Source organism: Narcine bancroftii, chromosome 3 (assembly GCF_036971445.1).
Source record: "Narcine bancroftii isolate sNarBan1 chromosome 3, sNarBan1.hap1, whole genome shotgun sequence".
NCBI classification, from domain to species: Eukaryota; Metazoa; Chordata; class Chondrichthyes; order Torpediniformes; family Narcinidae; genus Narcine; species Narcine bancroftii.
Genome location: NC_091471.1, coordinates 48919828 through 48943758, shown reverse-complemented (window position 1 = coordinate 48943758; position 23931 = coordinate 48919828). Strand labels below are relative to the sequence as shown.

Sequence of the window (23931 nt, the reverse complement as noted above, 5' to 3'; positions counted from 1 at the left end):
CTCTTTCTGAATAATGAAATATCCCATTATCATTTAGGCTTCTTTGAATTACTGTAATAAATTCAGATTGTGTACAATTTATGGTAGCAGATAATGTTGCTTCCTGTCCAATTTTAAATGGCTTTTAATTACTATGACCTTACAAACTAATATGAAATGAATAAAGATTTTTTTTTAATTTCTTTAATTCATAATGCAGTTGCAAACCAAAAGTGAATGATACAAAATACCACAATTGCAACATTACGATCTTTATATTGGAAGACCTGCTCAGCAATGCTTATTTATATTGAAGTAATCAAAACATAATCTGCTGTGTGTAAATCATTTAGTTAATGATTAGAGGTACAAGAACATTAAATCATTTTTAAACAAAAGCAATTTAGTCTGATATTTGGTGGAGCTAAACACTTGGAGAAAAAAATAACATAATAGTCTCTTTAGATTAATTTCTGGCTGAATTGTGCATTCAACTTGGGGTTTCATCCTTCGTGTTCATAAACTGCAGAAGATAATCCACCATCTGTCAAAGAAGAAGCATTTTTCATTAGCAAAATAGTGGTAATTTAAATAATTTACGGATGTTTAAAAATAAAACATACTTGTGTTTTATTATTCTATTTTTCTGCTACTTATTGATCTAACAAAACTAAGATAAATAGAGGAAACAATTGACTCGTCTTCAGTCAAAGTGAAAAAGCCTTCTTTTGAATCACTGGTAAGACCCAGATATGGTGAGTATTAGATTTGTTTCAAGCATAGGGAAGCGCACCACCTTTTGGCTCAATGGAAAATTTACAAGGCTCACCCAATACTGCAGAAAATCAATATAGCAAAAGGAATTGCTGTCTCCTCAAATCTTTCCGAGGTCCCTTTGCCGAAATATTTATCCTTCCACAGGTTCTTTTAGGTGGCACCGTGATACAAATGGGGCAGCAGCTGCCTCATTGCTCTTGCCTCCAGGATTTAATCCTGACGTATGGTGCTGCCTGCATGGATTTTGCACTTTCTCCCTGAGACTACATCAGTTTCTGTTGGGTGTGCTCGTTTCTTCCCCCGTCTCCAAGATCTGCAAGTTGATAGACTGAGAGACCACTGTAAATTGTGCAAATGAGGAGTAGGATCTGGGTAGAGTTGATGGGAGTGTAGAGGGAATAAAATGGTTTAATTGGGTGTTTGACGGCTCATTGGGTCTCTTTGATGTCCAGATTGTTTTGTTCCACCACCCCCCCCCCCCCCAAGATATCCAGTATGAGCAATTTTTGATTTTGACATAATGTCAAATTGTTACCTTGAGGTTAATGGGGAATAAACTTTTTAAATTGCAATAAATGTAAAAAGATCCCCAAATTAACTTTGATTTGAGATTATTGGCATCCAGATAACCAAAATGAATTGCTTTCAACATGCATTGATGTCAACAACAAAATTGTAGATGGCTATAGAAAACCTTCATAAACAAACCAACACAATAATCTCCAGCAGCATGTCGGTTTATTTCAGAGGGTACAATTGTGATTGCTTTTCATTGCTATTAAACAAATAGTTTACAAGCCATGACATCAGGGCCAAAGTTAGGAACAGTTTGGTGGGCTGGAATAAGCATGATCAAAGATAGAAGCAATTCAGTGCCTAGTCACTGAAAATTAAAATAGGGTGTTGCTATTGAGGAGAAAGGATGATCAAAGCCCTGAATCTAATTTAAAAAAACTCATGATCTGTTAGCATGAGTCCTTGTCCTCCAATCTAATTTAAAAAAACTCATGCTCTGTTAGCATGGTCCTTGTCCTCCAATCTGTTCATACTTGGAGTACTTACAACAGGCAATGTAATCTACTGGAGACATCTTACCAGCACTATTTTCATAAATTATTTAAAATCCTTGAACATGATAGGCAAAACAACTACAGCATCTTGTTCCAGGCTAAAATTCTCAGGACTGAGCTCTCAGTTACACTGTTAGCTCAGGTCTGTAGGTCATGTTATTCACATGACTGAGCCATTTGAATAAATAACCTCCATCATAGGAAACAATTACTAGTAGATATGGGAAAAGATTCAAAAATATTCTTAAAACCTCCTTGAGAAATGCCACATCCTCATCAATTCCTGGGAATCCCTACTAATGATCACTCAAACTGGACAAGCAACATTTAAAATGGCATTACACATCTCACTGTCAGAAGACAAATTTAAGCAATGAAAGGAGCACACCACATCATTCACACCTCCTACTGCACGTGGATAAATGTTCCAGTCCAAACTCATCAGACATCATCAGTCAGCTCAAAGTTCAGAGTAATGGGGGGATGGAGGGGGGAGAGAGGTGCATGTTGGGAATGATAATAACATATTTCTTGCAAGCACAAGGGACTGCAGATGCTGTAACCTGGATAATAAAAATATATACTGAAGCAAACTCAACAGGTCAGGCAGCGTTTGTGGGACAGTCAACGAAGGTCAAGTCCTGGTTTGAGATTTTGAACCAAAATGTTGGCCATTCCTCAGCATCCACAGATGCTGCCTGAAACACAGACTTCATCCAGCAGTTCATTTTTAGTTTCACACAGAGTTGGCTGAGACAGGAGGAACTCTTCAGAGAGGAAAGAGAAAGACCAATTAAAATTGCATTGAAAATCAAAACCAACTCACCTTAAAATTCGAGAATCATCTTTACCAAATATATAGGAACAACTCATATTCATCCCACAATATCATGAAGAGGCTCTCTCAGAATCAGACAAGGTTGATTCAGTTCACTAGTACATTAATGTCACAAGTCACAAGACTTTTACTTGAATGATACCAGGAATGAAATGGTTAGTATATGAGGACATTTGTCAGCCCTTGGACTATATTCCTTGGAATACAGAAGGATGAGGGGAGGGCCTCATAGAGACATTTTGAATGCTGAAAGGCCTTGATAGAGTAGATATGACAAAGTTGTTTCCCATGGTAGAGGAGTCTAGGACAAGAGGCCACAATTTCAGGATAAAAGGATGTCAATTTAAAACAGAAATGCAAAGAAATTTCTTTAGCCAGGGGGTCGTGAGTCTATGGAACTTACTGCCATAGGTGGCAGTGGAAGTGAGGTCATTGGATGTATGTAAGACAAGAATTGACAGATATTTGATTTTTCATGGCATTGAGTTATAGGGAGAAGGCCAGAGACTGGGGCTAAGTGATAAGAATCAGCTCAAATGGCAGAGCAGACCAGAAAAGCCGATTGGCCAACTTATATCTTGTGTCTTGTGACTTGTAGTCTTGTGATTACATTAATGATTCCGAGTCTCTCACCACAGGCAGTATTAAAGGACTTTTCCCTTATCACACATGTTTTCGCAACAAATATACCTTAAAATTTGTAATGTTAGTTCATATGTGTAACAGCTAATTACACAGGAGATCCTTGTTACCGAGCCAAGTTTATTTTCATCTCTTATATTTCATCTTTCTCAGTACATCTCAGTGGAAGCAGATAATTCAAGTTGAAGGGAATAGCTTGTGTAAATTATACCATGCTAATATGAGCCAGGGCCAATAGCATCAGAGTCATGCAACTTAGAAACAAACCCCTTAGCCTACCAAACTGGTGACAACTATCAGGCATCCACTTTAAAACCATAATAATTCTATTTTATTCTTCAAAACTTCCATCAACTACACAGATTTTATCATTCACTTACAAACTTGGGACAATTTATAGTGGACCACCCTACCTGTCTTTGGGATGTCAAGTCAAGTCAAGTTTAGTGTCATCTGATTGTACTAATACAACCCAACGAAATAGCATGCAAACACACAACCAGACATAATTTATGTACGGTCATACAATACATATGTAGGACAAGTATTCCATCCATGCAAATAAATATTGTTTCATGAATATGAGGGTCTTGAATGGTTAGTGTGAGCAGTTCCTTGTAGGAGGAGGTGTGATGCATCAGAAGATGATCCATGTGTCCAAGGGAGAACATATAGGTTTTGCAGTTTTTCTTCTTTCCCTTCCTTTTCACATTTTATTTACTTTTAATAAATAATAATAATGTACGGCCTCTGAATATAGATTTAACAAGGGAGAGACATTCAATTTTGACCCCGTGTGTTGCTAAGGTCTTGAAAATTGAGATTGAGTCCTAATGGTTAAATTGCATTACTGCATGATTCTATCAAACAAGTTTAACTGTTTAGCCTTAGTACATAGATCAAACTAGCTGAGAGTGGGGATATAGTGTGGAATAAGTAGAAGTGAATAAATTAAAAGCAGATAATGTTTTAAGTACTCAGAAGGTCAAGAAGCGAAAGTAGGGAGAACAGACTTGTATGAATTTTCCTCATAATTGGAAAAGACAAAGCAAGATTTAAAATGCAAAGGCAAAGAGCAGAGAAAAAAAGCTAAAGGAAAGGTCTGTGGTTGGGATGAAGCCAGGAGAGAATGGGATTAAAGTGCAAGGCGAAAGGGAATGGCAAAATGACAAAGATGAATCAATTGGTATAAACAGGAATAGCAGAATGATTATCTGGACAGACTGATTACTGATGATAGGTCTCTCACTATCACCTTCCAAGTTCAATATTACTGATACAGCGTCTCAACCTAAAACAGCAACTCTTTCTTTCCTTCATCCAGCAGTCTGTCTTTTGTTTTCAGATTCCACCATCTCTAATCTCTTGTGTCTCCTTTATCTTGACTTCCTTCTTTTTATGCATCCTTAAATCTGTTTCATCCTAACCGTTTCTTTTCCAGTTCTTGTGAAAGGTCATTAACCTGGAACGTGAGTTCTATTTCTCTTTGCTCTGGTGGTATATTTCCTGCAATCTTCTGTTCTTAATTCAGATTTTCAATATTCAAAATATTTTTCTTGTTGATTGTTTTTATTAAAATGTGAAATTGGATCTTCTCACCCAATGGCAGTTGTAATTCTGCGTTATTCATCCGAAACATTGAAATTAATCAACATTATCCAATCTGGTTGCTTTTTGGTTTGTGATCCATATTGAATTTCAAGACAGTAGAAACACTGAAATAGACCAATTAGTTGGATGTAGGATACTGCAATGATCAAACATTACCTGAAATGGATTTTTTTTTTGTGGTCAAAAAAGCCAAAAATAGCTGAACATGCTGTAAACCTGAAATAAAATAATAGAGAGCACAGCACAGTTTGACATTTAAATTCAATTATCATTTTTTCAGACTCAAGAAAAAAGATAGAAATCAAATATGCTTAAAGCTACAGTGAAGCGGGGTGAGGCTAGAACAAGGAAAATGAAGGGAGGGCGAATGTGGCAGGTGGTGTCGGCCGGTGCATGAGTGCAGGAGACACACAAGAAACTGCAGATATTGGCATATGAAGCTAAACAGAATCTGCTGGAGGAACAGAGCAGATCACGCAGCATCAATGGGAGATAAAGAATAGTTGACATTTTGGGCTGGAGCACTTCATCAAAATGTCGAATCTTCTTTCTCTCACACTTGTACAGGATGAACCATTGATTTCCTCCAGTAGATTGTGTTTCACAGTTGTTGCAGCTAGTCTGCTTGGATGGCATGTAAATAGGACATAAATAAAACAGACAAGAAACTAGAAATGCAACATAGGTATTATGGGATGTAAAATATTTCAGTTGATGGATTTGAAATTTTAAAAAAAACAGGAAATACTGAAAATATTCAATGTGTCAGGCAGTGTCTGTAGAGAGAAATATTCAATATGTCAGGCAGTGTCTGTAGACAGAAATATTCAATGTGTCAGGCAGTGTCTGCAGACAGAAATATTCAATGTGTCAGGCAGTGTCTGCAGACAGAAATATTCAATGTGTCAGGCAGTGTCTGCAGACAGAAATATTCAATGTGTCAGGCAGTGTCTGTAGACAGAAGCAGAGTTGTTTCAGAGTTGGTGATTAAAAGTCCTTCTTTTTCAATCTTTTTTATTGTTTTTTTTATAGGAAATACAATACAATGAAGAAAAGGGAATAAAACGGAAAATACAGTAAACTTCAAACAGCATAAACTCGATTCCCCTCCACTGCAATGGGTGAAATTTTAAAAAAAATTCATGTACTGTATAAAAAAAACCGACCTAACCTACTCTAACAAAAAAACTAACAAAAATCAGCTGATCAGCTTATCGTGAGGGTCACATATATTTTGTAGTTTTTGATTTCTCCCATAAATCAAAAAAACAAAGGTAAGACTATATCTCATCTGGAAGAGTAAATACATTGAATCATATTAGAGACATATACATCATATGAAAATAAGATATAAAAGGTCAGCACATATCTTCAAATTTCACTGATGAATCTAATTTTTTTTCTCAGTTTAGACAGGATATAATATGAGAGAACCATTGAAACACTGTTGGAGATCTAGAGTCTTTCCATTTGAATAGGATAGCTCTTCTAGCCAACAATGTAGAGAAGGTCACAACCCATTGAACAGGTACAGAAAAGTTCCCTATGCCTGGGTCAATAACCCCGAAAAGAGCAGTTACTGGATTGGGTTGTACTCCACCTGAAGTATAGTTGAAAAGATATTAAAAATTTCTTTCCAATAATTTTATAAGGATGAACAAGACCAAAACATACGTGTCATTGTAGCAATTTCAGATTTGCATTGCTCACAAATAGGGTTAATATTAGAAAAAAATACAAGCCAACTTATCTTTGGACATGTAAACATGATGCACCATTTTGAATTGGATTAATGAATGTTAGACACATATAGAAGAGGTATTTACCAGTTTAAAAATCTTGTCCCATACATCCTCAGAGAAGGGTCTTCCAAGTTCTAGTGATTAAAAATCATTGATCTAAAATGCTAACTTTGTTTCTCTGTTCAGACATTCAGTCTGATCTGTTGATTATTTCCTGTATTCATCTTGCTAGAGGATTCATAATCAATCATCTAGTCAGTCTGAGTCCAGATGTAGAGCTTTGACTCAAACCATAGACAATTCCTCAGTCTTCTAGATAAAGCCTCTGATCAGGATGACTCTTACTACTGAGTAGGGATAAGGGGAAACTTTAAGTGTGTCACCCCACACAGCTTTTATTCAAATATCTGCTAGAAGGAAAGCAAAGCCAAGGCCCTCCACTGGCTGAATATTTGCTCCTATCTTCACCAAAGGTTTATGTGTTACTTCAGAGAATAGTTACTTTTACAATTTTCAACTTACTTGTTACCTATTATTTTATTCTTATTTATTCTAATTTGTTTTATGTATTTTCCTTGATTATTTTTGATAGTTGCTTGAATTCCAGATATCAGGAGTTTTACTGTATATGCATAAATCTGAAGATCAAACTGCGCTGGGTAGGTCACGTCTCCAGAATGGAGGACCATCGCCTTCCCAAGATCGTGTTATATGGTGAGCTCTCCACTGGCCACCGAGACAGAGGTGCACCAAAGAAGAGGTACAAGGACTGCCTAAAGAAATCTCTTGGTGCCTGCCACATTGACCACCGCCAGTGGGCTGATCTCGCCTCAAACCATGCATCTTGGCGCCTCACAGTTCGGCGGGCAGCAACCTCCTTTGAAGAAGACCGCAGAGCCCACCTCATTGACAAAAGACAAAGGAGGAAAAACCCAACACCCAACCCCAACCCACCAATTTTCCCTTGCAACCGCTGCAACCGTGTCTGCCTGTCCCGCATCGGACTTGTCAGCCACAAACGAGCCTGCTGCTGATGTGGACGTTACCCCTCCATAAATCTTTGTCCGCGAAGCCAAGCCAAATAGTTCTTAAGGAATCATTCAGCTACTTCTAAGCTGGCAATATACTGTATATCAAAGAGGATCTGTTAATTATGACCGCAGTTCTTTTGGTGTGTTCTGTTAGAAACAATTGCTACTGTCAACAACGATTAAACCAGTTTCTCAGCAGTAATTTTCTATGTAAAACGCACTTTAACATAATAAATCATACCAATCAATTCATGCGCACATTACTAAAAAAAAAATTTCTCACTCCATACAAGGACATTTAGACTGGATAGCTACAAATTTAGTTGAAATAAATGAAGATTTTATGGTGAAAAAATACAATTAGTGGTGTTACCTTTTACAAAAAAAAAGGATTTAAACTATTACCATTTTATCTATAATTTACAAGAAAGGAACATGGACTTTTCTGAACCAGTTTTAAATGATATTAATGTTCTATGGCACACATGTCAAACTCAGGCCCGCGGGCCAAATTTGACCCTTGATATAATTATATTTGGACCGCAAGATCATATCAAATATGTATTAGAGCTGGCCCGCTGGCTGCCGCGCCAGTATAGTGCATGCACAGCTAATACTACAAATCCCAGAATGCTTTGCAAATACATTGGCACCAGCCCGTCAGCCCGCTAATCGCCCCCACCTCCTCTCTTTACTTTCATTAGTATCTGCGACCTGTCGCCTAACTCACATGTAATAAACCCCTTATGAAAAATGGCCAAACGAAAGACAGAAAACAGGACATTTCAAGACAGGTGGGAGGCAGACTATATGTTCATCATTTTAAAAGACAAACCTGTTTGTCTTGTGTGTGGAGCCAGCGTGTCTGTAGTTAAAGAATATAAAATATGACGACACTATGAAACGAAACACCAGGACAGGTATAAGGGTCTGAACGAGAAGCAAAAGCTCCAGAAGGTGGAGGAGATGAAAAGAAGTCTGATTTTACAGCAAACCTTATTTTATATTTTATTTCTCATTTGTTAATGCTTCTTCTGGAAAGAGTTTAACCAAAACTATTATTAAACATTTATTTTAATAAGAAAAAGTTTAACATTACATATGTTGAAAGAAGAGAAAACATGCAGATGTTGTTGAAAATTTTCAATAAATATTTAGTTTGGCCCACGACTTTTTAATTTTGGCCCTCTGTGAATTTGAGTTTGACACCCCTGTTCTATGGTGGTCTTGCTTTCAATTTCTTCAATTGTAAAATCTAGAGTTATCTACCTGAGGGTTCAGGCAAAATGCTCTTTAAAAAACAAATTTGACTAACCTTCTGATCACTTGACATAATATCTATGTTATGTTAATGGAATGTGGATGAGGGTAGCGCTGTGGATGTTGTCTATATGGACTTCAGTAAGGCCTTCGATAAGGTACCACATGGAAGGTTAGTTAGGAAGGTGCAGTCTTTAGGTATAAATTTTAAGATAGTCAAATGGATTGAACATTGGCTGAAAGGGAGAGGCCAGAGAGTGGTAGTGGATAATTGTCTGTCAGATTGGAGGCCGGTGACCAATGGTGTGCCTCAAGGATCTGTACTGGGTCCATTGTTGTTCGATATATACATTAATGATCTAGATGATGGGATGGTGAATTGGATTAGTAAATATGCAGACGATACTAAGATAGGTGGAATAGTGGATAATGAAGAAGGTTTTCAAGGATTGCAGAGGGATTTGGGCTGCTTAGAAAAGTGGGCTGAAAAATGGCAGATGGAATTTAATGCTGATAAGTGTGAGGTGCTTCATTTTGGTAAGAAGAATCAGAATAGGACATACGTGGTAAATGGGAGAGCATTGAGGAATACAGAAGAGCAGAAAGATTTAGGAGTAATGGTACATCGTTCCCTGAAGGTAGAAACTCACGTGAATAGGGTGGTGAAGAAGGCTTTTAGTATGCTGGCCTTTATCAATCATTGCATGGAATATAGGAGTTGGGAGGTGATGTTGAGATTGTATAAGACATTGGTGTGGCCTAATTTGGAGTTCTGTGTGCAGTTCTGGTCGCCTGATTATAGGAAGGATATAAACAGAGTGGAGAGAGTGCAGAGAAGGTTTACCAGAATGTTACCTGGGTTTAAGCATCTAGAGTATAGGGAGAGATTGGACAGATTAGGTCTTTATTCTTTGGAGCGTAGAAGGTTGAGAGGGGATTTGATAGAAGTATTTAAGATTATGAAAGGGATAGACTGAGTGGATGTGGATAGACTATTTCCGTTAAGAGGAGGAAAGATTAAAACAAGAGGACATGAGTTAAGAATTAAGGGGCAGAGGTTTAGAGGTAACATGAGGGGGAACTTCTTTACTCAGAGAGTGGTAGCCGTGTTGAATGAGCTTCTGGGAGAAATAGTGGCGGTGGAGTCAATTGTATTATTTAAGAAAAGGTTGGACAGGTATATAGATGAGAAGAAGATGGAGGGTTATGGGCATTGTGCAGGGAGGTGGGACTAGAAAGGGGTGTTTGGTTCGGTGCGGACTAGAAGGGCCTAATGGCCTGTTTCCGTGCTGTAATTGTTATGTTATGTTAATTTTTACCATTCATGTGTTGGTACTACTATTGTTATATACTGTAGAACAAATCTTAAAATGAAAACACTCAATAGCACATTCAAAGGACACATTATCTAAAAGTTACTAAATTAGTTCTTGTTTTTTTTTCTGTCAACATTTCATATGGCATGTTATTTATAGTTTTACAGACTCAAACTTTACAAGCATCATAGGGGATCACTCCTCCCCTTTTATAGATCAGATTATATCAAATTCTTATTTCCCCCCTCATTCCTCCCCCCTCCCCCATTCCAACATTAACAAAGAGAGATATACATCAATTACTAAAAATAACAATGCAAATACTCTTTAAAAAAAAAAAGGGGGAGGGTGCTGACCAGGCTTCTAAATTATCTCCTCATTCTTGACATTCCGGAACTTGTGTGAGCCTATTGTGTGGACCTTTTGTCCTCTATTTTCTTTTGAGAGAGGCATTGGGAAGGTTAATCATACTTGCGCCTCAATGTATCGCAAGTATGACTGTCATACCTTAACAAATGTGTCGTGTTATAGTTATAGTTAATTTTTAGCAAGAAAATGTATTGCCATAACTTGGAAGTCTGATTGCATTTGGGTATAGAAAGACTTTCTTTCTTTTTTATATACCAAATGTATTAGCATTGTTTTGAATTATCTTTAATTATGTTTTCTCAAATTATGTCTTCTGGCTGCTTATCAAATTCAGGAATTTTGACTCCCATCTTTGCCTTGATTTATGGAGACCCAGTTTTGGACACTCACTTTGGAACAGGAGATGCATAGCAGAGATGATCCCCTTTTGAATTTGAGCCTCCATGACACTACAAAATGGCAGGGCCGTAGATTGGCCTCATTTGTCCCTCAAAAAAGGATCTTAATTGAAGATAGCAGAAAAAGGTCTTGTTTGATAAATCAAATTTGTTTTTTAATTGCACAAATAATATGAACTGCCCCTTCTCATAACAGTCCTAATACACCTGATCCCTTTCTGGCACTAGGTGTCCAGGATCTTATCACACATAGTTTTCATAGGAATTAATTTATTCTGGTTTAGGGCCACTTTGAAAGACAACCCTACTTTTAACCCAATAATCTGTTTTATCTTTTACCACATTTGAATCATGTGCTTTAATATAGGACTGTCTATTTTTTGGATTATTAATTTAATATCCCATTTATATATATTTTCTCCTGCTATCTTCTCCCCTACCATGTGTATACCAATTTATGCCCAGGATGGTATAAGGTCCTCCTCAAAGAATGATGCAATAAACCTCAAATGGACCGCCCAATCACATTTTTTGAAGTATAGGAGCCTCATTCCTCCCAGATTGTAATCTCAAGACAATTTCTCCATGGAGACTCTGGCTATCTTATTCCTCCAAAAAAAATGCCTGACGCATCTGTGAAATGTCTTAAAGAAACTCTGGGGCAACGGCATGGCAAAGATGGAAAAAGATATTGTAGCCTTGGCATCACATTCATTTTAATGCAGTTAACCCTGCCCATCAATGTTATGGGCAGGTTAGTTCATCTATGTAGGTCCTCCTCAGTCCTCCTAAGCAGGGGGATATAATTCAGTTGATATAAATTTCATAGATTTTTGTCCACGCTTATCCCCAGATATTTAATTTCCTTTTGTGGCCACTTAAACTTACTCTCTTGTTGATCCTTTCCAATTTTCTTAATGGAATTATTGCACTCTTATTTGTGTTATTCTTTGGCCAACAAGTGCTCAAAGGCAAATACATCATCTCTTCATCTGGAATGAGTGTTTTCATAAGGGCTCATGCTATAACAAAGATTTTGTGAACCTTAATTTGGAAGTGCATTGTATAATTATTGATCCTTCTATCACATAAGTTGTAGCTTTCCAAAATTCATCTTTTGCTATTGTGGTCTTTATTTAACTGATACAATCCCTTTGCTGCCACATCCATTGGAAGAGCTGAAAATATTTAAAATGTTATTTTGTGTAAAACACTTACCTCTTTGAGGTTGTTGTTAGTTGTCTGCCATGGTACTGGAATGTCTTCCCTTGATTTCTGAACAGTTGTAGATGAGGTTTCTTCCCACAAATTTAAGAATTTTTTGGCTCTCTCAGCCCACTGCACATTGTCTTCTGGCTGCTTATCAATCCCTGACGGAGCTGGATAGACCATGTTGTCACTGTTCGTGTAGCCATAAAGGGTATCATCAATGCTCTTTTTTCCCATTAAATGTCCTTTAAAAAGGAAACAAGCAAGATTCACAATATAAACACGAAAGGTAAGACCATACAAATGATATTCTGAATTCAGTGACTCTGCTCTTCCTGGCAGAATCTTTTACAAAGAGTGAGAAGAATCAATTTATAAGTTGAAATTAAAACAGGTGGGATAATAAAATTACATGCAAAAGTACAAAATATATTTTCACCAAAGCAATACTTAATACAACAAATAAGAAGATGTGGCAAATTTTAAAAAAAAGTTTGCTGGAAATGCATAGCATCTGCACAGAATATTCCAATAAAAGGGTATTTAACTGAAAAGTTAACTTAGTTTCTCTCATGATGGAATCAGCTTGAATTTCGGAGTACCTCTAACATTTTCCCTGTTTATCTACTCAGGATCCTGATATCATCTTGTGGTGAAAGGTATTTGCATAGATGTATGGACTGGCCAATCCGAACCTACCTGACCTTCCCTAACCCCTCCCTTGGCTCCACCCCAGATTTCCTAATAAAGGCTGGCGTGCCCAGACTTGCCCTCTCTGGCTCCTGTAGCTGGAAACTGGCCAAGTAGTGTATCAGTGATGCTCAGGTTTTTGGTAATTAACACTGTTTAATCACTCCATCATGTCGATGTGATTGTTGCGTGCACCACACGTGTAGATACTATTAAAAATTCTCAGCAGAAATTCACAGGCCTATCGAGCTCCTCAGTGATTCCCTGACCCAATAAACTAAAACAATATTCAAGCTCATAATATAATTGTGAAAGTGGCATTAACAGAACCTTCATGATTTAATCCGTTACAAGATGTTCAGTTTCAGTATGCTTTAAAAGGACTCTGAAAATCCTTTCTTTCCACTTTAAAGTAATCACAATTAACTACACCATATCACTCATCACTGATTACAAACATGAAAGCAAAATCCTAATTGTATATCAATGCATGTTTTAATTTGCAAATTTTAGAATCTTAATTATCCATAGTCTAACAAAAAAGAAAAGTTCACTGAGAGAAGTTTGAACATAGGCACATTTAGGGTTTACGCAGCTGAAAGACACACACAGGCGGAAAGCTGTTGGCCACTTTTGGGTGAGGAACTCAAATAAGGCTGCAGGCTGCAGAAGACTTGTTCCTGAGAAACAGGGATCAGACTGCGATTTGACAGGTTGCTGAGGGCAAGAAGGGCTCCAAAAAGACCCTGGGTACTGAAGGCATCCTATTCCTGTCCAGAGTCAGCGTTAGAACAAATCTAATTGGGGGAATTAGTGTAACTGCTGTGGGGGTGGGAGGGGGGGTGGAAACTGCCATTTGAAAACTCACTCAGCAGGGTTGGAAGGCGGGTGCCATACTTGCCATGAACCTCCTCCTGGCTCCACTGTCACACTCCCCTGTCCCTCCAATGTAACAGAAAAATGTGCGTGCTTTTCTCGCTTGGAATTAAAATTACATGACGCTAGTGAAACTAGAGCTGCAGATGGGGGGGCACAACAACTCATTGGGGGGGGGGAAATGCCTGAAAACTCCCCCCTTGATGCTGACCATGATTATGTCAGAGGTTTGGATCTGGGCTTGGCTTTGAACTGAATTGGAGTCTTCTGCGGCTACAGGGACGCTGGAGGTGAATCCAAGGACACGCAGTGACTCTGAGAGAATTCTCTTTTGCTTCTTTTTCTCTGACTGTAAGATGTGCCAGGCAATGCTAATGGAAAATCTTTGCCTTATAGCTGATTAAAGGCAATTTTGTGTAATATTTGTGTTTTATTGCATGACAATAAATAGTATCTGATCAACGTTTCATTACACTAGCCTCCAGCACTTCCTTTATTTATTGCCAATTCAAGAATTCTAATACATTTAAGTTTATATTTTTTTCTAACTCTAGGAAAAGTTTAATGTTTCTAGTTACATCTCTAAACACTTTAAATAGGATTGGTCAGCCAAAGGGGAAACTCTTCATTGTTAAATGCAGAAAATTTATTGGTAGACAATCCATTGCAATGAGGGGTGAAATATTTTTTGACCTCGATGCTAATCTTGGAATCCCACTGCAATTTAAAAAAAAGCATTTCTTTCATTCATAAGTGTAATCTTGCGTATCATTTGTACGTCAACAGAATGACTCATTCAGGAGTTCTACTGTACAGAATCATACGAATATGGCCCAGATGTAAAGTGTAATGTTTCTGTCCCAATCAATAAAGGAATACATTTAGAAGAGATGGAAGTGTTTTGTAGATTAGTAGATCTTTTACATCTGATTTAAATCTATGTGGAAATCTGGAATGGTTCCTCTCTGGTGTTGATTTGTAAGAAAGACTTTGAGTTTATGAAATAGCAGTCACATCTTGAACAGATCTCAGAGTAAGTTTCCATGCATTGAATAGTTCTTGAAATGTATTTACAGTTGTAAAATTGGAGAAATGGCAGCAAGATAAATGACCAACTAATTTGTTTGGAAATAATATTTGCCAATATAAAGTATACAATAGACACTGTGACAAATGTGTAGTAAAACCATCTTGTAAGCAAGGAATATCATGCCATTTTAACATAGTTTACCTTGGGCATGTGCAACAATACCCCCTGTTGGGGAGAAATGAGTGTAAACCAAAGAGAGGCTGGAGGGATTTTAAGGGCCTGACACCATTCAATTCAAGATTGATTATCATTACGTGCACCAAGAAAGAGGTTGTATTGTGAACAGATCATAGTACAACAATAAAGTACAGTAAACAAATGCCAAGTTGCAGAGAGATTAGTTGGTATGAGCAAAGGCAGCATAAATTTACTACAGAAGCATGGGAGACTGCAAATACTTGAATATGAAGCCAAATGCAATCTGCTGGAAAAACTCAGCAGATGAAGATTGATGACAAGTTTCGGTTTGAAAATTTGAACATAATTTTATTATTTTGGGGTTTATTCTGGAGTCTAATAATGCCAGGAAAGAAATAGGTGATGCAAGTTTTCATCCTCCAGAATCTTCTCCTGATGGGAGGGGGTGAAGTCCAAATTTATTATCACTCAACCAGATGAAGCAGCATTTTTCGGGATTATGGACCATGGAAGAGAGCCAGGGTGTTTTGAGTATTTAAAATATGTTGGAAACTACTGAAAGGCAATAGATGGACGCATATATGTGATGGCCTGAGCCACATTCACAACACTGAACTCTCTTGCTGTCTTAGGTGGAGTAGTTCCCGTACTAAGCAGTGATGCTCTCTGATGCTTGCAAATGTGCACCCGTAGAAGTGGTGCAGCATGGAAAGACATGGTCAATGTTCAGATAGGGATGCTTTATGGACACTTTGCTTGCCTCCTGAGCCTCTAAGTCTCTCCAGCTTCACTTTGTTCACTGAAGTTTCCAGCATTTGCTGTTATCTGTGTTTCTCACAGATCGCTTAGGTTGGTTTGTGTGAGAGAAGGGAAAGGAAATAATTCAGCAGCTGTGCTCTTTAGATGGCCAGTCTGCACACCGACTGTGAGAAAAGTCCATGTGGACGGCTCTCACCGAACCTGACGACCTGTGATCAAGGTGAAGTGCGTCCGTTATTACAAACATTAATGTGAGGTGGCGCAAGGTGACCACAACCGCACCTCCTGCAGCTCACCCAAAAGTTACATGGGAAAGTTCACAAAAAAAATCCACGTGCCAATAATGCATCGTGTTGTCAAAATGCACGTTTAATAAAGTAAATCTAATCATTCTGTGGTCAGCCTTTTAATAACATTTGGTGCAGTTACAATCAACTGGAGAAATAACATGTTTAAAACTAAATTTAGACTGGAAGAGGAAGTGGGAGATGTTGGATGTGATTGTTTCACTAACGTTCCTGGCACCGGTTGCATTTGCTTGATACAGTAAGTAACGGGAAGGTGTTTTGGTCAATAAATGGGCCAGGAGCTGTCTCCTGCTCTCACTGTACATCGACATCGAAATTGCATGGCGTCTGTTTGGGATTTGGCCGATTTAGGGAACTTTAGTAACAGTGACTTTAATAATAATGGCGTGAAGCAAGGCTCTGTTCTCGCACCAACCCTCTTTTCAATCTTCTTCAGCATGATGCTGAACCAAGCCATGAAAGACCCCAACAATGAAGACGCTGTTTACATTCGGTACTGCACGGATGGCAGTCTCTTCGATCTGAGGCGCCTGCAAGCTCACACCAAAACACAAGAGAAACTTGTCCGTGAACTACTCTTTGCAGACGATGCCGCTTTAGTTGCCCATTCAGAGCCAGCTCTTCAGCGCTTGACGTCCTGCTTTGCGGAAACTGCCAAAATGTTTGGCCTGGAAGTCAGCCTGAAGAAAACTGAGGTCCTCCATCAGCCAGCTCCCCACCATGACTACCAGTCCCCCCACATCTCCATCGGGCACACAAAACTCAAAACGGTCACAACCAGTTTACCTATCTCGGCTGCACCATTTCATCAGATGCAAGGATCGACAATGAGATAGACAACAGACTCGCCAAGGCAAATAGCGCCTTTGGAAGACTACACAAAAGAGTCTGGAAAAACAACCAACTGAAAAACCTCACAAAGATAAGCGTATACAGAGCCGTTGTCATACCCACACTCCTGTTCGGCTCCGAATCATGGGTCCTCTACCGGCATCACCTACGGCTCTTAGAACGCTTCCACCAGCGTTGTCTCCGCTCCATCCTCAACATCCATTGGAGCGCTTTCATCCCTAACGTCGAAGTACTCGAGATGGCAGAGGTCGACAGCATCGAGTCCACGCTGTTGAAGATCCAGCTGCGCTGGGTGGGTCACGTCTCCAGAATGGAGGACCATCGCCTTCCCAAGATCGTGTTATATGGCAAGCTCTCCACTGGCCACCGTGACAGAGGTGCACCAAAGAAAAGGTACAAGGACTGCCTAAAGAAATCTCTTGGTGCCTGCCACATTGACCACCGCCAGTGGGCTGATATCGCCTCAAACCGTGCATCTTGGCGCCTCACAGTTTGGCGGGCAGCAACCTCCTTTGAAGAAGACCGCAGAGCCCACCTCACTGACAAAAGGCAAAGGAGGAAAAACCCAACACCCAACCCCAACCAACCAATTTTCCCCTGCAGCCGCTGCAACCGTGTCTGCCTGTCCCGCATCGGACTTGTCAGCCACAAACGAGCCTGCAGCTGACGTGGACTTTTACCCCCTCCATAAATCTTCGTCCGCGAAGCCAAGCCAAAGAAGAAGAATAACAGCGACTGCGAAGTCAAGTCTCAGGTTCCAAAGAGGAGATAAATGGAGACGAGTGCCTTTCATTGACCCTGTTCTTTAGCCTTGAGAGGAAAATAGTCCCTACAGCACATTAGGGTAAACACACAAAGCTGTAGAAACTCAGCAGGTCCAACCTTGACCTTTACAAAGCAAAGTTGTGGAGGCATGCCATTAGGCAGGCGGGGCAGCCGGCCAAAATGGCACCATCGGGGGTTTCCTCCCAACCTCGGCACTGGGCTCAGAAGCCCATGCTTGGGGACCCACGTGACGTCAGGGCCCCCCAGCGCGGTTCTCAGCAAGGTCCAGGCTGTAAGTATAAGACCAGCCAGGTAGCCTGCAATAAATCATTTTTTATGCTCACTGAACTCAACCCCTCTGGTTGTGCAATCCTTCAGTTATCAGTGTAGCTGCCGCTACAATTGGTGACCCCGACAAGTTCAAACATCTTTGAACCCATCATGAACAACCCTTCGATCAATACTATAGCCATCAAGCTTCCTGACTTCTGGGTTCAGGAGCCAGAGATGTGGTTCAGCCATGTTGAGGCTCAGTTTCACCTCAACCAGATTTCATCGGATTCAACCAAGTTTTACCATGTGGTCGCTGCCCTCGTCAAACGAGTGCTGCATCTTGTTCAGCACCCTCCCGCAGAAGATATATATGGGACCATCAAGCAGGTGCTCACCAGCTCCCTCGGCCTCTCCAGGCACCAGCGTGCCGCTCGGATGCCGCGCCTCAATGCCTTAGGGGACAGAACTCCAATCAAGTTGATGGACGAGATGCTCACACTCATGGGCGATCACACCAAATGCCCACTCTTCGAGTGCATCTTCCTCGACCATCTGCCTGAAGACATCCGGCCGTTACTGTCCCAGAAGAGCTTTGTTGAAGGTCACTCAAAAGGCTCAGAAGCTATGGCTCGAATGATTCCCGGAGGGCTCAGGAGTCTTGCAGGTTATGAGTCACGGGCATGACCACGCCAAGCCTTCCTCTAGCGCTGCAGTGGAACACCCGGCCCCTGCAGGGGTCTCAAAGAGCATAGCCAGAAACAAGTCATCCACTTCAGGCCTCTGCTTCTTCCACCAGCGCTGGGGAACCAGGGCTCAGAAGTGTCATCCACCCTGCTCATTCCAGGGAAATGAGCAGGCCAGCCACTGTTGATGGCTGCGGCGGCTGGCCAAGAACACAGCCTTTTCTACCTGCGGGATTCAGTCAGTGGCCGACGCTTCCTTGTTGACACCGGGGCCCAGATCAGCATCATCCTGGCCACAGCCATTGAGTCCCGGAAATGGCCTCGAGGACCTCCTCTCCGTGCAGCCAATTTGACAGAGATCTGAATGTATGGAGACAAGACCGTCCACTTCCAGATCAGCCAGCGGAAGTTCTCGTGGAGATTCATCGTTTCGTCCCTTCCAACCACCCTCCTGGATGTCGACTTCCTCCTCGCCCATGGGCTCCCAGTTGACATTCGAGGTAGGCGACTGGTAGATGCCCGTACCTTCCAATCCGTTCACCTCAATGCCTCCTGCACAGAGCAGCCGTAGATGGACATGGTCAGCCCGCCCAAGGATGGGTTTCAACGTATCCTGGACGAGTTCCCATCCTTTCTTAAGCCGCAGTTCTCCGCCACTTCACCACACCACAGGGTGTTTCATTGCATCCCCTCCCAAGGCCAGCCGGTCCACACCAAGGCACGCCAGCTCACACCGGATAAGCTCCAGATAGCGAAAGAAGAGTTCTCGTATCTGCAGGAGCTGGGGATCATTCAATGCTCCAATGTCTCCTTGGGCCTCACGACTCCACCTGGTCCAGAAAGCCTCCGATGGCTGGTGCCCCTGTAGAGATTATCGATGGCTTAATAATGCGATGGTACCTGACCGTTACCCGATCCCAAACATCCAGGACTTTACGGCCAACCTGCATGGCCCGAGGGTATTCTCCAAGGTCAACCTGGTGTGCGGGTATCACCAAATCCCGGTGGACCCCGAGGACATACCCAAAACAGCCATCATCATTCCCTTCAGCCTGTTCAAGTTCCTACGCATGCCACTCGGGCTCAAGAACGCCGCCCAGACCTTCCAGCGCCTTATGGACACAGTGGGCAGGGATTTGAATTTCGTATTCATTTACCTGGACGACATCCTTATTTCCAGCAGAGACTGGGCACAACACAAGTCTCACCTGTGCACCCTCTTCTCCCAACTGGCTGACTTCAGCCTAATGATCAATCTAGCCAAGTGCCAGTTTGGGAAAGAGTCCATGCAGTTCCTGGGCCACACCTGCTGCTATGAAGGTCACTGCAATCAGGGACAAACTCAAGGGGCTACAGGAGTTCGTGGGTATGGTCAATTTCTAAAACCGCTTCATTCCAGGCACTGCACGCATCATTCAGCCACTCTTCACCCTCATCATAGCCAAAGACAAGACATTTGCTTGGACTCCAAAGGCCAGCAGGACATTCGAAGCCACGACAGATGCCCTCGCGAAGGCTACCCTGCTTGTCCACCCACGCACAGACCTGCATATGGCACTCTCCATTGATACATCTGCCATAGCCATCGGCACCATCCTGGAGCAGCATGTGAATGGACAATGGAAACCACTGGCATTCTTTAACCTACTTCTTCACCTGCCAGAGTGCAAGTATAGCGCTTTCGATCGTGAGTTGCTGGGCATGTACCTGGCAGTACGTCCTTTCCACTATTTCTTGGAGGGGAGGCCTTTCACCATTTTTACCAACCACAAAACCCTCCCTCAGGCACTTGCTATGGCAAGAGATCCTTGGTCGGCCCGCCAACAGCATCACCTCTCCTTTGTGTCGGAGTTCACCACAGACATTTGGTACAAGGCAGGGAAAGACAATGTGGTCGCCGACACACTCTCACAACCGGCCATTTGCGCGCTGACACCTGGCCTTGACTTCGACCAGCTCGCCTGGGACCAGAAGTCTGACAAGGAGACGCGGGCCTTCAGGACTGCCATCACGGGCCTGCGGTTCCAGGACCTCATGACTCCTCACATTGAGGGCACCGTCCTGTGCGATGTCTCCATGGGCACCCTGCAACCAGTTGTTCCTCAGCAGTGGCGCAGGCAAGTCTTCCACTATATCCATGACTTTTCCCACCCTTATGGTGGCAGAACATTTTATCTGGCACAGGATTCGGAAGCAGATTGCGGACTGGGCCAGAACCTGCACCCATTGCCAGCTTTCCAAGGTAGACAGGCACACCAGAGCACCTGTACAAAATTTTGAACACATCCGGGATCAGTTCAACCACATACATGTGGACATCGTTGGACCCTTACCCGTTTCCTGAGGTAACAGTTACCTTTTCACAGTGGTAGACTGCACCACTCGTTGGCCCGAGGCGATCCCGATGCCAGACCCCTCCATGGACTCCTGCTCCCAAGTGCTTTTGAACGGTTGGGTTGCCTGGTTTGGCATCCAGAAGCACCTCACCAGTGATTGGGGCACCCAGTTCATCTCTGCGCTCTGGACACAGCTCACCAACTGGCTGGGGATCGAGCTACATCACACCATGGCCTATCACCCACTGGCCAATGGACTAGTCGAGCGATTGCACCACCACCTTAAGTCGGCACTTATGGTCCACCTCACTGGTCCCAAATGGGTGGACGAGCTGTCTTGGGTGCTCCTGGGCATCTGCTTGATACCTAAAGAAGACCTACAGGCGTCATCAGCCGAGCTGGTCTACAGTGCACGGCTAGCCCTACCCGGTGACCTCACAACCCCCAGCAGTCACAACACGGACTACTTCCCCTGCCTCCAGGCCCAGTTGGACTCCTTCACACCCCCACCGCCACCCAGACACAGCACACGGGCCTCTTACGTCCCCAGCGAGCTGTACTCCACAGAGTATGTTTTTATAAGGCAGGGCCAGTCCACAGCACCTCTACAAAGATCATACCAAGGGCCATACAAAGTCGTGCAGTGTTCAGGATCCACTTTCACACTGGACATTGGTGGTAAGAGGGAACTGTTTACGGTGAACAGGTTAAAGCCAGCCCACCTCGACCCCACTGAACCAGTAGTTGTGGCCCAAACCAAGAAGCAAGGCTGCCTGGCAAAAAAGGACATTGGCACCATTTGTGGGGGGGGGGGGGGCTGTGTGGTGGTACCCCATTATGCAGGAAAACCAGCCCTGCTTGTCACACACGCGGTGGGGCAGCCGGCCAAAGGTCGGGGGTTTCCTCCGGGGCTCAGAAGCCCGGCTTGGGGACCCACGTGATGCCCCGCTGACTCGGGGTCTCAACCAGGTCCGGCTGGGAGTATAAGACCAGCCAGGCAGCCTGCAATAAATCAGTTTTTGCTCACTGAAGCTCAACCCGTCTGGTTGTGCGATCCTTCAGTTAGCGGTGAAGTCGCCGCTACAGAAGTTTTCAACTCGGTCACGGTGTCTGCAGACTTTCCTGCTTTACTCCGAAGAAGCCGAGGTAACAGGTTGGACGAGCTGTTTAAAAAACTTTCTACGGGGACGGGGTTTTTTTTTAAAAAGTTTGCATTATGGCCGGATTCAGCTGCCAACCCCAAAAAATCAACGAGCTTCATGATTTCTCCTTCATCCTTGACGCCAGTAGCTCCCAGCAGATGAAAAGTGAGTCCGCCGTGCGAACCAAATCATCGCGGAGGAGCAGAAATGAACCCCTTTGCGGGTCCGGAGGGGAGCGCTGGAGAAATTGGTGCAGCGAACTTCAAACTAAAACTTTCCGGAGAATTCGGAAGAGGAAAAACACCCCGGCAAAATAGCAAACCAACTAGCGCCAGTCAATGCCCGAGCTGCCTCGTCGGCCGGGTGGCAGAGTCGTTTCTGACATGCCATGAATACTCACCCACCGCCCAGTGACTGCCTCTGGGGAACATCTTGGACAAATCGCCTTGGTTCTGATTTTGAACGGGGGCAGCGAGACCATAGTGGACTTTGGAACTTGCAATGCTGAAAACTATCAGAGAGAAGAACAGTCGAGGTTTCCACAAAGTAAGTTCCGACCCCATCTCTCAGCCGACCTCCCGTCCTCTGTTCTTCTCCCTGGACTGGAAAAGAAAACCCCGCTGTCCTTTTACTTCCAAAATAAAGAGATCTCCAACTCTCTTCAGCGCTGTGCGGGATTTATAAGAAACGGTGACGAAATCACGGGGAGCCGACAAAATTCAAAGCGGCTGACGGTGGCAGGCGTGGTGTGTTTGTGTGGTATAAATACAGTGGCACGCTGACATCCGCCTTATTTCAGAACGGTGTGTCTCCCAACGCCGGCTTCGTCTTTCCAGAAGCACATCGGATTATTTTATTTTTAGTTTCAGCAAACTTGTCGAGATTTTCCGCTGTGTTGTTGGCTTCAGTGACCTTGATTAAATCCACCAGATTCACACCCACCGCCCATTGCCGCCCGTTTGGCAGATTTAAGTGGCGAGTGGCATTAAAATCAGTTTTTTTACACGGCTGCCGCGAAGAAATATCAGAGTTAGTCGACCCACCCACGATAACACCTGCTAGGATGAACCAAATCTTCGGACTATCGTGCCCCGTCCTCTCCCTTCCATTTAATTCACCTGTCCCAATCCTCCCTTCTGATCTACTTTCCCTATGTCTGCTTAACTTGATTTTTTTTTAAGCCCATCTTTTCTCTTTGCATTACACAAAAGTGCTGGAGAAAGTCAGCAGGCCGGGCAACATCGATAGGAAGTCAAGGGTAACCTCCAAACGCTGTCGTGCTGAGTTTCTCCAGCACTTTTGTGTATGCCCTACAATCACAGCGTCTGCACTCTCCTGTTTAAGCCTTTCTCTAAGTGTGTGTAAGGTTTCCACGCTTCCCATCCTATTAATGCTTTCCGATCATCGCCGGGTTCCCCTTTCATCGCTTTTTGAATTGCATTTTGGTGATGTTTAAAACTGTAGCCCAGTCAGCTCAATGTATTTATTAGGGCGAAACTAATGTTCCCCACGTGTTGATGAACTCAAAAAGATAAAGGTCGTTTTTGGATTATTTACTTTGATAACGTTAATAAAGAACATCGTGCAAGTGGGAAAGGGTTTGGAATCAAAGCGTGAATCTGACAGACCAGCTCCCGTCCAGATCAATAGCGTCACGTTGGACCTTAACGTTTCCAGTCCATCTTTCTCGGGCTGGGGGACATCGCATCTCCCATGTCCACTTCCCTCCCAGTTTTAGATCGAGATTAGAATTGCTGGCCAAGGATTGTTTGCTTAA

The 23931-nt window shown here is 42.4% G+C and overlaps 1 protein-coding gene across 2 annotated transcripts; it reads right to left on the bottom strand.

Annotated features, from left to right (window-relative positions):
• Positions 1-243: 243 nt before the first annotated feature.
• On the bottom strand, positions 244-22828 carry LOC138756098 (gastrin-releasing peptide-like). 2 transcript variants are annotated; one of them, XM_069922753.1, is made up of 3 exons: positions 22555-22828; positions 12252-12487; positions 244-523 (listed from the first exon to the last, which is right to left on the bottom strand). In XM_069922753.1, the coding sequence occupies exons 1-3, from the start codon at positions 22715-22717 to the stop codon at positions 470-472; spliced, it is 453 nt and encodes a 150-aa protein (XP_069778854.1). In that variant the 5' UTR covers positions 22718-22828; the 3' UTR covers positions 244-469. The 2 variants fall into 2 exon arrangements, with proteins under 2 accessions (XP_069778854.1, XP_069778855.1); XM_069922754.1 differs by lacking the exon at positions 244-523 and adding an exon at positions 5074-5133.
• Between the last annotated feature and the right edge of the window lie 1103 nt (positions 22829-23931).

Excerpts from the sequence above, each read along its gene's own strand:
- LOC138756098 (XM_069922753.1), bottom strand. The coding sequence starts at position 22,717 with ATGGGGTCGGAACTTACTTTGTGGAAACCTCGACTGTTCTTCTCTCTG. Across the intron at positions 12,488-22,554 it reads AGGCAGTCACTGGGCGGTGG|GACATTTAATGGGAAAAAAG; the intron begins GTGAGTATTCAT and ends TCCTTTTTAAAG. Across the intron at positions 524-12,251 it reads CTAACAACAACCTCAAAGAG|ATGGTGGATTATCTTCTGCA; the intron begins GTAAGTGTTTTA and ends CTTCTTTGACAG.